Source organism: Lemur catta, chromosome 7 (genome assembly GCF_020740605.2).
Source record: "Lemur catta isolate mLemCat1 chromosome 7, mLemCat1.pri, whole genome shotgun sequence".
Lineage (NCBI taxonomy): Eukaryota > Metazoa > Chordata > Mammalia > Primates > Lemuridae > Lemur > Lemur catta.
In genome coordinates this window covers 94,236,110-94,249,400 of record NC_059134.1, presented here as the reverse complement: position 1 = coordinate 94,249,400, position 13,291 = coordinate 94,236,110, and the positions used below count along the sequence as shown (strand labels likewise).

The 13,291-nt window shown below is 49.2% G+C and overlaps 1 protein-coding gene across 37 annotated transcripts in view; it reads right to left on the bottom strand.

Annotated features, from left to right (window-relative positions):
- Nucleotides 1-297: 297 nt before the first annotated feature.
- The window catches only part of MADD (MAP kinase activating death domain), a 47,069-nt gene continuing 34,075 nt past the window's right edge, over nt 298-13,291 (bottom strand). For 22 of the 37 annotated variants that reach the window (XM_045557981.1, XM_045557986.1, XM_045557982.1 and 19 more), the window contains 8 exons: nt 13,171-13,281; nt 11,288-11,395; nt 6,686-6,850; nt 6,046-6,118; nt 5,801-5,907; nt 3,584-3,653; nt 1,646-1,692; nt 298-1,295 (listed from right to left, as the gene is read on the bottom strand). In XM_045557981.1, coding sequence (XP_045413937.1) covers nt 1,191-1,295; nt 1,646-1,692; nt 3,584-3,653; nt 5,801-5,907; nt 6,046-6,118; nt 6,686-6,850; nt 11,288-11,395; nt 13,171-13,281 — 786 coding nt within the window. In that variant the 3' untranslated portion in view covers nt 298-1,190. The remainder of the gene's footprint in view (nt 1,296-1,645; nt 1,693-3,583; nt 3,654-5,800; nt 5,908-6,045; nt 6,119-6,685; nt 6,851-11,287; nt 11,396-13,170; nt 13,282-13,291) is intronic. The other 15 variants (XM_045558000.1, XM_045558001.1, XM_045558002.1 and 12 more) reach the window with 1 other exon arrangement.

Sequence of the window (13,291 nt, the reverse complement as noted above, 5' to 3'; positions counted from 1 at the left end):
TCAGGTGTCAATGCTAGTCCAGCTGCTCCCTCTAGTGGCCAGTTCACAGCACCACAGCCCTCTGCAGGGCCCCCAGAACCACCGGGAAGGAGAGCTCCCTCTCACAGCCTTTCTGGGAGGCCTGGAAGCCCAGAGTGGTGGCAGGAGCTGAGACCTCTGTGCCAAAGGTTGGATGTGGATGACTTCATCTCCCTTCCTCCTTCAAGCCTGAGGTGTCTTTTTAGAGTCCAGGGACAGCCCTCCTCAGGCCTGGGCTAAGAGGAGGTATCATTTAATAACGCAAGGCAGCCAGGGAGCCAAGGGGAGTCAAGGACATTTATTTCACATTCACACAGAGCTGTACATTTTCTATAAATAATGAGGAGCTGAAATATTTACAATCATCTCTTGCCCACTCCCAGGCCGTCTCTCCCTTCTGGTGCCCAGTCCCGGGAGGTACTGCCTGCAGACCAGCTATGTGTACCCAACTTGGGCCCTTCCCACCCCTCCCTGATGCTGAGGGCAGAGCAGCCAGTGGTCCCTGGGACTCTACTAGCCCCGACCACTCTGTCCTCTCATGCGGAAGGCACGGCAGGCCACAGGGAAATCGTTGCTCTGCTGTGGGGGTGGAGGCCATGGCAGGCCGCAGCAAAGCAGCCGCTGCCAACCTGGGAAATGCATAAGGCAGCAGGGAGGCTGCCACTCCCTCCAGCTGCCCCGTCTCTTCCTTCCCTTCCCTGCCTGCCCCTCATCTGGGAGGCAGGCCCCAAGTTCCCCTCACTCCCCACAGAGTGGAATTCTCCAGGTGCCCAGTCCTACCGGATCACAGAGGATGGAGAGCCAGATTCCTGCGCTGGAAGGTTATAATGCCAAGGACAAGGAACCACAACACAAACGTCTCAAGGACACACAGTAGTGGGCTCACACTGGCCCAACGGACACAGACACACACATATACACACACACTTAAGCCCTGAGGGGACAGTAGTTTGGTCTTCTGGGAGTGGAGAGGGAGAAGGCGGAAGGGTCTAGCTTAGCCCTGCGACAGACATGCTCAAGACACACTCAGACGCGTAACTGGTAACCAACTTAGCCAAGGGGCTTGCAGAGAACACACACGCATCATCCATGCCTCAGTCACGGCAGCATCGTGCACTTGGGAACGGCAAGAGGCGACCCCTGGGCAGGGGCAGCTGCTTAACCCCTCTCCATCAGCTAGAGACAGGCCGGGGTGGGGTTCTGAGATCTTCCTCGCTGCTACGCACTGCAGCCACATACGAGAAGAGACACAACACAGAGTAGCAGATCTCGTGGGCCTAGAGGGGAAAGAAAAGCAGACAGATCAACAACACGGAGATCCCCACATCTTCACGTGTGGAGGACCTGCCGAGTGGGCACCTCCTGTCCTGACACTGGGCACAGGCCTCTGGGCGAAATGCGAGCCCCAGGCAAGGCCTCAGAAGCTGTCCCAGTGGGAGAGGGGATTAGTGTGTGTGCACCTGTCTCCTGGGGCTGAAGATGTGTTTCGGCTTCAGTTGGAACTCTGGCATCAAGGCCAAGTCCCCTCTCACCCCTGTGCCCTCAGAGGGCCCACCCTTCCTCCTGTGCGAAAGTCCCCAGGGAGCCCTGCGCAGACCGGCCTGTCAGGGTTGGGTGGCATACTCACCATTGGTGTCTTGTACTTGTGGCTCACCACTTCTTTAATTTCAGGAACTAAAACCGGACGGGCAAGAGACAAAACAGAAAGTTCAAAACTAAGAGCAACAGTGCCATGCTCCCCCAGGCGGCAGCGCCCGGCACCAGGGTCCCCTTCCCCTCTGTGGCCTCTCACAGTGGCTGCAGCAGCTTAGGCTACGACAGGGCAGAGGCCACCAAGGCTCTGTCTAGACCCTGCAGGATGAGAGGACATCACCCCAGACTCCTCAGCTAGACCTCTGAAGTCTGCCGTGGCTCTTTATTTGATGGCTGTGGTTCTACCCACTTCTTTGAAAGCCCCAGGATGGTAGGGGCTGGCCTTTCATCAGCCTGGTCACAGCTACTCTCCAGGGTCCGTGAGGAGTTGCAGGGGGGAATTCCCAGCTTTTGGCCAGGAGAAGAGAGTTGTCTCTAGCCTGTGCCCAGCCTTGCTGAGACGCCTGTGAACTCATCACTATCACCGGCCCAAAAGGCTGGTAGTGTTAAACCCGGTTCCTTTTACACCCAGCCCCCTACACAGAGGGCCCTGAGGCTGGACAAAGAAGTATCATGACACTAAACCCATCAGACTTGGAAGTGTCCTTCCCTGAGTGGCAGGAGAAGCCCAGGCCTGCCTGTGTGAGGGAGAGCGTCAGAGGGCTCTGGAGCAGACACACCGAGCAGAAGAGACAGGCAAGTATAGCACCCGGGAGGGAGGTGACGGGGAGCATCAGGCAGAATACACACATGTCCACAGCCCAGAGTGCACGGTAAGAGTCACCCCGCTCCAGCCATGCAGGGGTTCTGCTTGGCCAGAGGAAGGAGTAGGGCCCCCAGGATCAGCCACTGTCATGGTCCCTGGCGACTGGGAGCAGAGGGGCATGGCATCCCCCTGGGGGCCAGAAAAGGCAGGATGAGAATTGGCCACACCTTCTTCTGACCCTGGGAGGTAGAATTCGGGGGAACCCAGGATTAGCAGGGAATAAACTCATCAAAGGTAGAGCAAGGAGCCCCAGGTCGTTCTCCTGAGTTGGAAGACTCCCTCAAGTATCTCTCTGGCAGAAGAGAGAAGGGAGCACACGAGGGGAGAAAACTCAGAACCAGTGAGCCAGCAGGAGGGTGGAGGCAAGTAGGGAGGAAGAGGTGGGGAGAGAGGGACAGACGACTTGGCGATGTGAGCAGCCGGTTTGAAGGGAGCCCTCCCACCCACTGCAGGGCCCAAGGCAGGGGCCTGGGGAGAGGCAGCACGAGCCGAGCCGAGCCGAGGTCACTTTACCTGCTGGAGAACGAAGGTTTTCATAGCAGCGATGAGGGGCACAAAAGAATGAAGCACAAACACAGCAGGAACTCAAAGCCCCAGGGTGAGAAACACTACACCACTCCTTAGCGCTGGCTGGGGGAGGCTGGCTCCCGGCTTCCGGCTACAACTGCCCCTTCTGCCTCGGAGGCCCACTAGGCTTCTCTGCCCCTGGAGTGGGTCTGCCTGGGATGTCCCACGCCCCTCGTCTAGCACAGAGGCCAGGTGGAGACCAGAGCAGTGCCAGGGTGGCTGGGTGGAGCGCTGGGCTGCTAGAGAAATGGCAGCAGGCCACATGGACACAGCAGAGCTTGGGGGTCACCAGCCCGCTCGGCCCCAGAACTTCCTGACCACCAGCTAAGCACGGGAGGGTGGTGCTATTTCACTGAGCCTCTTCAGTACCATCCCTAAACTCGTCTAAGGGCACCTGCTCTTCTGCGACCCATTGTCTATCTTTTCCTTCTCCTTCCCTTCTCTCATCTCAGGGCTCCCTTTTCTTCCCTGTCACTCCTGTTCCTCCTGACCTCTCTGCAGAGGGTCTTCTTCTCCCTGCCCCTAGACCCTCCTCTGGAGCTCCAAGGTTTGAGTTACTGCCATGTGAGTCCAGACCTAAGAGCAAAATAGTGTAATTACCAAATTCCTCCAGGACAAAGACGCCTCGAACTGTATTGCACTTTTTAATGTGATTCAGCTCTATGAAAACCTGCAAGAGAGGGAGGGAGGGTGGGGTAAGGCCCAGAGGCTTCACCCCTGCCCCACGAAGCACATTCTCCCAGCTATAGCCCCACCCACACACAGAAAACCTGTTTCCCAAAGGGAGGACAGAAGAATCCACACACACACAACTCAAAAGCGCTAAGAAGCGAAGATAGCAGAAAGGGTATGTACCTTCCGCTCCTGGCCGGAGGAGAAAGCATGGGAGAGAAATGAAGGTGTTAGTTTTAATGGTCAAACCCAACCCGAAGGCCCCTTTGCTGGCCTGGGCTGCCCGCCATACCCTCTGCCCATAGGACACTGTGCCCCAGGGTTCCCCCCACTCAGCCCATCAGGTCTCTACCCTTCCATGCATCCTCCTCCGGCGCAGAGGGCTGGCACGGGCACAAAGCTCCCCTCAGACTGTCCTTGGAGTGGGAGGTGTTGGTATCCTCCTTGAAGCAGGATCCAGGATCTCCCAAGAAGTATGTGGGGATAATAACAGCTACCACTTGCTGAGCGCCTACTTGGAGTTTTACAAATCCTATCATCCTTACACTTATGTGGCACAGTATATAGTATTACCCCCATTTTACAGATGAGGAAACTGAGGATCATAAAGTTTATTTGCCCATGAATACTGAAGCTGGGTTTCAAATCCAAGCATGTCCTGACTCCAAAGGCTGTGCTTCTCCTGTTCAGCCCAGATTCCATAACTTCACCAGGAGGGTCCAGAGCTTCCCCCACTCCCACTGATTACTGTGGTACAAGACGGATCACAGGCCATTCTCTCCTCATCAGACTGTGAGGTGAGGCCCCTCTGTAGGCTCTGTCTTCGAGGGGCCAAGCCTTCAACTAAGGCCAGTTTGTACATGCGCTGTAACTGTTAAGCAAGGAGGTGGGCCCGGAGGGGCTACACCAAAGGCAGCACAAGGAAAGGGGCAGAACATCTGGGCATCGTTTAGCAGGATCTCGTCTTCAGAAGGGGAGGCCATAGCACTAAAACGTGGTCAGAGACCTGCTCCCCCAAAAGTTCTGGCACCTTCGAAAGTGCTTTGGCAAACCCCTCTTTGGGCTGGCCCTAAGGTCTTTAGGGGTTTGCTGCTACTGTAAGCCCTAGATTGGAAATACACTAAGGGGCTGCCAGGAAGCCTGGGCAGCTATTTCCTGTTGCACCAAAGCTGCCCACTAGATTCCTGGAAGCAGGAGAACTACAATGGCAAGTGGAGGGAGAAAGCCACAGTCACAGTCAGACGTCCACCTCCCCTGAGTGGCTGTTGCCTGGCCAGGGCTGTGGGGCCCCACACATTGGGATCTGGCTCCGAGCCTCAGGGAGAGGAACCAGGACATCGGGGAAGGGGAGGGAAGGCACTTGTGTGAAGAGTCAAGCTGTGAACGGACCTGGGATGATGCGCTGGCCTCAGAAAGGAATTAGCTTAAGGAATGTCCACTGAGAGAAAAAGTAACACTGTGTTAAAAGACCAAGAGAAAAAAAAAAGTCAGCTCCTATGGTGGAATCACAATGAGGGAAAGATGTATCCAGAAGTCCTCCCCAGTCAAAAGAAGAGGAATGGGGCCTGTGGAGCAGGGGACAGAGTGGGAACACTCAAAGGAAGGAATAGAACGGGAAGAAGAATCAGCAGGAGAAGAAAAAGGCAAATAAACACACACACTCCAGAGAGGACAGATACAAGCTACTGACACACGCGCACACACACACATACACACACGCACACGAGCTTCGAGCACACCAGAAATACGCCAGGAGACAGCCAGTCTAGACTCTCAAAGCAAAACCACCGAGCAAAAGCACACCCTGGGAATAAAGGGAGGCAGAGACACTGCGAAGAAGGGCCAAGTGAGACGCTCCCACTCACACTGTGCGGAGTCTAACGGATGGGGCAGCACTGCTGCCACGTCTCACTCTTTCCAGCCTCCCCCACAGGCTCTCTGCTGCATGTCCACAGCGCCTGGTGGTCGCCAACATCACTGTGCCCTCCCCTGTGATTCTCCTCCTGGGTCTAGCTGCTCCAGTTCTCCCTCAAGCTGCAGAGGCCCTCTCTCATGCTCACTGGGACACACCGGGGGCCTGAGCACTGATCTTTATTCCAGATGGAACAACAGGGCTGGAAGCCTTGTGCTGCCGCTTGCACCTACCTGGTTGTGCATGAACTTGAGGTTGATCCCTTCCAGGGTGACCTGCAGCAAGCCACCCTCTCCAGTCTTCATGTCCTGCACAGGGAACTCGCCACCCAGTTCAGGTCCTGTGGTGAGGGAGGAGGTTATCAGCTAACTGGTGAGGCAGGGAGCCCCACCACCTGACTTCTTCGTCAGGCCTCTGGCACGCAGGACTGGTGAGCAGAGAAGGAAGACACTCTCGCAGGAAACCGTTCTCTTCTCACCAGGTTTGATGCTTTGCTGTCGGGCGGCAGCACGCTCCATGCTGTCCTTCACGCAGTAGTACAGCTCTCGACACTGTGACATGGGGGGAGAGTTGTCCTGTCATATGAGCCAGCAACCCCTGCCAGGGACCCCCAACCTCTGCTCCATAATGGCCACTGAAGGCTTAGGCTCATGCCAGGACCTCAGTCAGCTTTAGGTATCCCACACAATAGCTGGGGACAAAAATGTGGCTCCAGACATGAATTTTAGAGATTTTATTTTATTTTTTTGAAATAGAGTCTCACTCTGTTGCCTGCGCTACAGTGCTGTGGCGTCAGCCTAACTCACAGCAACCTCAAACTCCTGGGTTTAGGTGATCCTCCTGCCTCCGCCTCCCAAGTATCTGGGACTACAGGTGCACACCACCATACCCAGCTAATTTTTTCTATTTTTAGTAGAGACAGGGTCTCGCTCTTGCTCAGTCTGGTCTCGAACTCCTGATCTCAAGTGATCCTCCCCACCTCAGCTAGGAGTGCTAGGATTATAGGCGTGAGCTACCGTGCCCAGCCCAATTTTGGAATTTTAACTTTCCAGTGAGGAACTCAATACTTGGCCTTCAACGCCTACCCCAGCCCCAGCCCAAACAGAGATCCTGGGTACCTTTTTAGTATAGAACTTGTTGAGCTGGGTCTCAGAGCCATTTCTACGCCATAAGCACAGCACCTTGGTCTTGGGACAGTAGGTCATGTTGATGAGCTTCTCATACCACCAACGCTCGTACACCGTCCCGATGTTACTGCGTAACACCACACAGTCATCGCATACCTGCAGAAGTGCACAAAGCAGTTCAGCGGTTCTCGTCTCTGAGAGCCTCCCCCAGCACAGCCCACACTACATTGTCTCCCACAGGGAAAGGATGGGACAGGTGGTCTTGGGGCCATTCCCACGGGCTGGTTTCTGCCTGGTACTCATGGTCTCCCTCGGTGGAGACACAAACAGACTGCTGGACATAGTGTCTGCTACAAGGATTGTGGAAAGCAATGGAGTCATTGAAAGGAACCTGTGTGTAAGGAAGGAGGCTCTGGTTGTGCACGAACTTGAGATTTCTCAAATCAGCGTTTATTACTTCTCATGTTCTATAGCCTTAAAGTACTCAGAGGATATCTCATGCCTCCATCTTACAACCCTAGGAATCATTGCTGTTGACAGCCGCAAAGGTAGGGGATTATGGCAGACTTCACCAAGGAGAAAAAAACAGAGCCAATGCATTTTCTAATCCTGGCTGTGCCCTTTTTCTATAAAAATATTTTGAAAAATTATATAAGTGACAGATGAACAATTCTTACTGCATAAAAATTATACAATACAGGGTGATATAAATAAAAAAATCAAAGTCTTTTTCACACCCTCTTCTTATTCAACATTATCCCATAGGTGACCTTATCAATTCCTTGGATTCAATTATATGGCAGACATTAGAGCACAATGGTTTAAGGGCACAGGTCTAAGACCAGACAGCCTGGTTTTAGATTCTAGCTCTACCATTACTTAGCTGTGTCATCTTGAGCAAATTCATCTGTGCCTACATTTCCTCATGTGTAAGATGGGGACAGTAATAGGAATAACTTCGTGGAGTTACTGTGAAGACTAAATGAGTTAATGTGGATAAAATGCTTCATGTGCATAAAAAGCCAGGCACCCTAGTTAGCTGATAGAATAATATAAGATATATAATTACCATTATTACCATGTTGATAGTTTTAAGTCTATCTTCACATTAGATGTCTCTTCCTAAGCTCCTGAACCTCTCTTTATCTGGAGGTCTCACATGTAGCCCCTCAAACTCATCATATCCAAATGTGCTCGACTCTCCTGCCAGGCAGATCCTCCTAAGTCCACTATGTGAGTGAATGGCACCCGCCAACCCCCCACCCAGCTGCCCAGGCCTGAGGTGCTGCTGGAGGTATACACTGAGACAGCCCCTGGGATGGCAATTTGGCAGAATCTATCAAAATTTTAAATGTATATGAGCTTGATCTGGAAATTGCATGTCTAGGAATATATTCTATATAAACTCTCTCTTTTTTTTTTGGAGACAGAGTCTCACTCTTTTGCCCTGGCTAGAGTGCCATGGCGTCAGCCTCGCTCACAGCAACCTCAAACTCCTAGGCTTATGCAATCCTTCTGCCTGAGCCTTCTGAGTAGCTGTGACTACAGGCGTGCACCACCATGCCCGGCTAATTTTTTTTCTATATATATTTTTAGTTGTTCAGATAATTTCTTTCTATTTTTTAGTAGAGACGGGGTCTCACTCTTGCTCAGGCTGGTCTCGAACTGCTGACTCGAGCGATCCTCCTGCCTCGGCCTCCCAGAGTGTTAGGATTACAGGTGTGAGCCACCGCGCCAGGCCTAAAACCCCCATTTTTAAAAGTCTTCCCAAACTGCTGTCCAACTGAGCATGCAGTCAGCAGGCTGTGCCATGAGAAAGGTAACCTTATAGTAGCCAGTTGATGACACAGTGATCAAGGACTCTTACTTGGAGTGGCAATGCTTCAAGAATGGGCATCTATGAGGATAACGAATCCCATCCCACACTCCAGAGACGTAGCATGAGACTCCCTTGTACAGTGGTGAGATTAAGTCTTATACTTCAGGGAGTCTTCTGGGGAGACTTATTTTTTAAAAGAAAAAGGAAACGGCAGAATCACCTGCCGCCTCTACTGTGGTACAGATGCTCTGAGAAACACTTAGCCAAATTCTAACACCTTAAAGGGTGACATGAAAATGACTCCCTTCTTAGTTACACTGACATGTATGATTCTGCTTCAGAACAAACTCCTCTGAATTTGGCAAACCACCTGTTCAAAAAGCTGTTGAATGTGAAAACCAAGTTCAATGAAACCAAAGAGGAATAGATAACTTATAAGCATTATTTAATTTCACTACTTTATATAGGAGTTGTACCTTGTCCCTAAAAGTACTCAGAAGAGATCCATTTTAGAATTAAAAACATGGAAATGAAGAAAACCTGGCCAATTTTCTTTACAATCCTAGAGTAGGAAGGCTTTTTCTTTTTTTTTTTGAGACAGAGTCTCGCTCTGTTGCCTGGGCTAGAGTGCCGTGGCGTCAGCCTAGCTCACAGCAACCTCAAACTCCTGGGCTCAAGCAATCCCCCTGCCTCAGCCTCCCGAGTCACTGGGACTACAGGCATGCGCCACCATGCCCGGCTAATTTTTTCTCTCTATATATTTCTAGTTGTCCAGATAATTTCTTTCTATATTTTAGTAGAGACGGGGGTCTCACTCTTGCTCAGGCTGGTCTCGAACTCCTGACCTCGAGCAATCCTCCCGCCTCGGCCTCCCAGAGTGCTAGGATTACAGCCGTGAGCCACCGCTCCTGGCTGGCTTTTTCTAACTATGACTCAAAATCCAAGAGCCATAAAAGAAACAACTGATTAATTCAATTATATAGAAGTAAAAATTTCTGCATGTCAAAAAATACCATAGACTGAAGTACTGTCTTGGGTAGATTGAAAAAAAAAATACCACAGGCAAAATCAGAAAACAAATGAGGAACTTTCCAATAGGTAGATCAGGCTGCCTACATCTGAATCCACTAATTACCAGGGGAGAGAAAACCAGAAGAGGCAATAGGAAGCCTTCTTGCCAAAAGAGTGAATCTGAACACACTTCTAGATTGAACTACTAGTTTGTTTGTTTGTTTATTTATTTATTTAATTTTTATTTAGAGATACGGTGTTGCTCTCTTGCCTAGGCTGGAGTGCAGTGGCACAATTATAGCTCACTGCAGTCTTGAACTCCTGGGCTCAAGCGATTCTCCTGCCTTAGCCTCCTGAGTAGCTAGGATTACAGGCACATGCCACGATGCCCAACTAATTTTTAAATTTTTGTAGAGTTGGGGTCTCGCTATATTGCCCAGACTGGTCTCAAACTTCTGGCCTCAAGCCTCCTACCTCAGCCTCCCAAAGTGCTGGGATTACAGGCATGAGCCACTGCACCTGCCTGAACTACTAGTTTAAAAGAAATGTAAGTGATAGAGAAACACATTAATGACACCAAAGAGACGTAATCAGCAAAAAAAGAGATATTTAAGAGTCATGTCTAGGCCAGGCACAGTGGCTCACGCCTGTAATCCTAGCACTCTGGGAGGCCGAGGCGGGTGGATCGCTTGAGGTCAGGAGTTCGAGACCAGCCTGAGCAAGAGCAAGACCCCGTCTCTACTAAAAATAGAAAGAAATTATACGGACAGCTAAAAAAATATACATAGAAAAATTACCCAGGCATAGTGGCGAATGCCTGTAGTCCCAGCTACTCGGGAGGCTGAGGCAGAAGAATCGCTTGAGCCCAGGAGTTTGAGGTTGCTGTGAGCTAGGCTGACGCCACGGCACTCTAGTGCCCGGGCAACAGAGTGAGACTCTGTCTCAAAAAAAAAAAAAAAAAAAAAAAAAAAAGAGTCATGTCTACTCATGACTAGAAGGGTGAAAAAGAAAAAAGAAAAAAAAAAGTCATGTCAACCAAAATTACAAATACATTGCCTCTTTGACCCAGCAATCCCACTTCTGGGAATTCTTAGACACACCTGTACATGTATGAAATTAAGCAGGCACAGCATCATTTATAATAGCACTATTAGCAACAACAAAATGTTGGAAGCAACCCAAGGATCCATATGTACTGACTGACTAAATAACTTATGGTACAGTCACACAGTGGAATACATGTAGTCATAAAAAGAGTAAGAAAGCTCTTTTTGTATTGATGTAGAAAATCACCAAGATAATGTTTAATGAAAAAAGCAAGGTCTAAATCAATGTGCTACCTTTCTGTAAGAAAGGAGAAAAATAAGAATTTATGTTCATATTTGGTTTGCATAAAAATCCACTGGAAGATACAAAGGAAACCAATAAAAGTGGTTACCTATAGGATGAAGGGGTGAAGTGAGTAAGAAATTGAGTGGAAAGGGACAAGAATGAGTGCAAGACCTCCCAAGGTATACTCTTTTATATTGTTCTGATTTATGGACAATGTGACCATATCATATATTCAATATATATGTAAAAAAAATGGTAGGTATCATCTACTATTATAAATTTAATTATTTGCAGAACAACTTGATGATTTAATGATGAATGGATCATGAAGATGAATGAAATAAATGGGACAAACATTCTGGCATTGGTTCTAGGAGTTCCTTGTGACTCTCAAACATCCCTTTGGGCCCCCAGCATGAACTAGCACCCACCTCCATGAAAAAGATATCTCCATTCGTGTCCGTCCCTGCATGGACCACAAATGTCTGCTTCTTCATGTGCCGGCTGCCACTGGACCGGATAGAGAGATCACGTCCATTCTGATGAAAGAGATTTTTAGGGACATTCATACATCCTTCTTACAGAGGGCTCTGGGCTAAGAATCCCTCATTCAGCAATTAAATTCATATCAGCTTCCTTAGCACAGTCTCATCTGCTGGCCACTGGCCACCAGGGAAGTGGTTGCAGACTTTTTGGTCTCAGGACCCCTATACCTCTTTTTTTTTTTTTTTTTTTTTGAGACAGAGTCTCGCTCAGTTGCCCAGGCTAGAGTGCCATGGCATCAGCCTCGCTCACAGCAACCTCAAATTCCTGGGCTTAAGCAATCCTTCTGCCTCAGCCTCCCAAGTAGCTGGGACTACAGGCATGTGCCACCATGCCCAGCTAATTTTTCTATATATATTTTTAGCTGTCCATATAATTTCTTTCTATTTTTAGTAGAGACAGGGTCTCACTCTTGCTCAGGCTGGTCTCGAACTCCTGACCTCGAGCGATCCACCCACCTCGGCCTCCCAGAGTGCTAGGATTACAGGTGTGGCCACCGCGCCCGGCCTCATTACACAATATTAAAAAACAATTACACTCATTACTATTATCACCATTCTCATTAGAAAAGACTTCAAATTGGGAAGCTTCAAAGCTCAAATGTCTCCCAAAATTCTCATTTTCACTTAAAAGTTCAATCTTATCATTGGTGACAAATACTGTCAGTTGTCTTCCTTGAAAGAACAGGCTCACTTTAGTAACTTCAGAGAAAATATCTGCCAGATACCCAACTATGAATAACCATAGTTTTTTGGTCATTCTTTCAAGTAAAAATGATATTTCATGAACAAAGCTTCTAGCTCACCTTGCAACTCAAACTGTTGTAAATTGCTCTTTCTCAAAACAACCATCATACTTTGGGTTTGCAGCAGAAATGCTTTATGTATACTTCCCATTTTGTCACATAGAATATTAAAAAGATGTATAATCAATGACCGAAATTTAATAAAATTAATGATTTTCACTGTTTCATTAAGAACATTCTTAAGTAAAACTGTTTTTTTGTTTTGTTTTTTTAGAGACAGGATCCCACTCTGTCACCCAGGCTGGAGTGCAGTGGTGCAATCATAGCTCACTGCAACCTCAGGCTCCTGGGCTCGAGCAATCTTCCCAATTCAGCCTCCCAAGTAGCTAGGACTATAGGTGCATGCCACTACACCTGGGTAACTTTTAAATTTTTTGTAGAGACAGGGTCTCGCTATGTTGCCCAGGCTGGTCTTGAACTCCTGACCTCAAGCAATCCTCCCACCATGGCCTCCCAAAGCTCTGGGATTATAGGTGTGAGCCACTGCACATGGCCTAGCTTTTTTCAAAAACTGAGAGCGCAAAAGGTGAGGAATACAATGGCTGCTAACATAGTTTGGGGCCACTGCCTTCATTTGTGTTAAGGTGCCAGCAGTTTTACCTGCCTCTGCTTTTGTACTATCAGTGCCAATGTCAACCCATTGGAAAAGGCAAGTAACATTTTAATATTGTGATGAAAATAGTTTTCACCTTGTGTATCCTCAGAAGTCCATAGACCACACACATGGAAATGGCTGCACTAGGATGGCTTTGGTAGAGAGAACCCCATCACAGAATGGCTGAAGCCTCATCTAGAGCCAAAGATTACTGCCCCGTTTTCAAAACTAGAGGTTAATTGGACTGCAGAGTGACACAAGCCAAGCAAAGACCAATGGGGAAGCATCTGCATTAGGCCAGAAGGCCCAAGCCAGGGAGGCTGACAAGTGCAGTGGAAGGGGAACCTAAAGGAGGGTCCATATGTGCTTACCAGGTTCGCCAGCTGATCAAGCACCTCATTGATTTGCTGGCTGTACACAAGCCCAATATGGGACTTTCCCATTAGGCGCCTCACCTTCTTTCGGATGTCATTCTTATTTACCTGAAAAGCC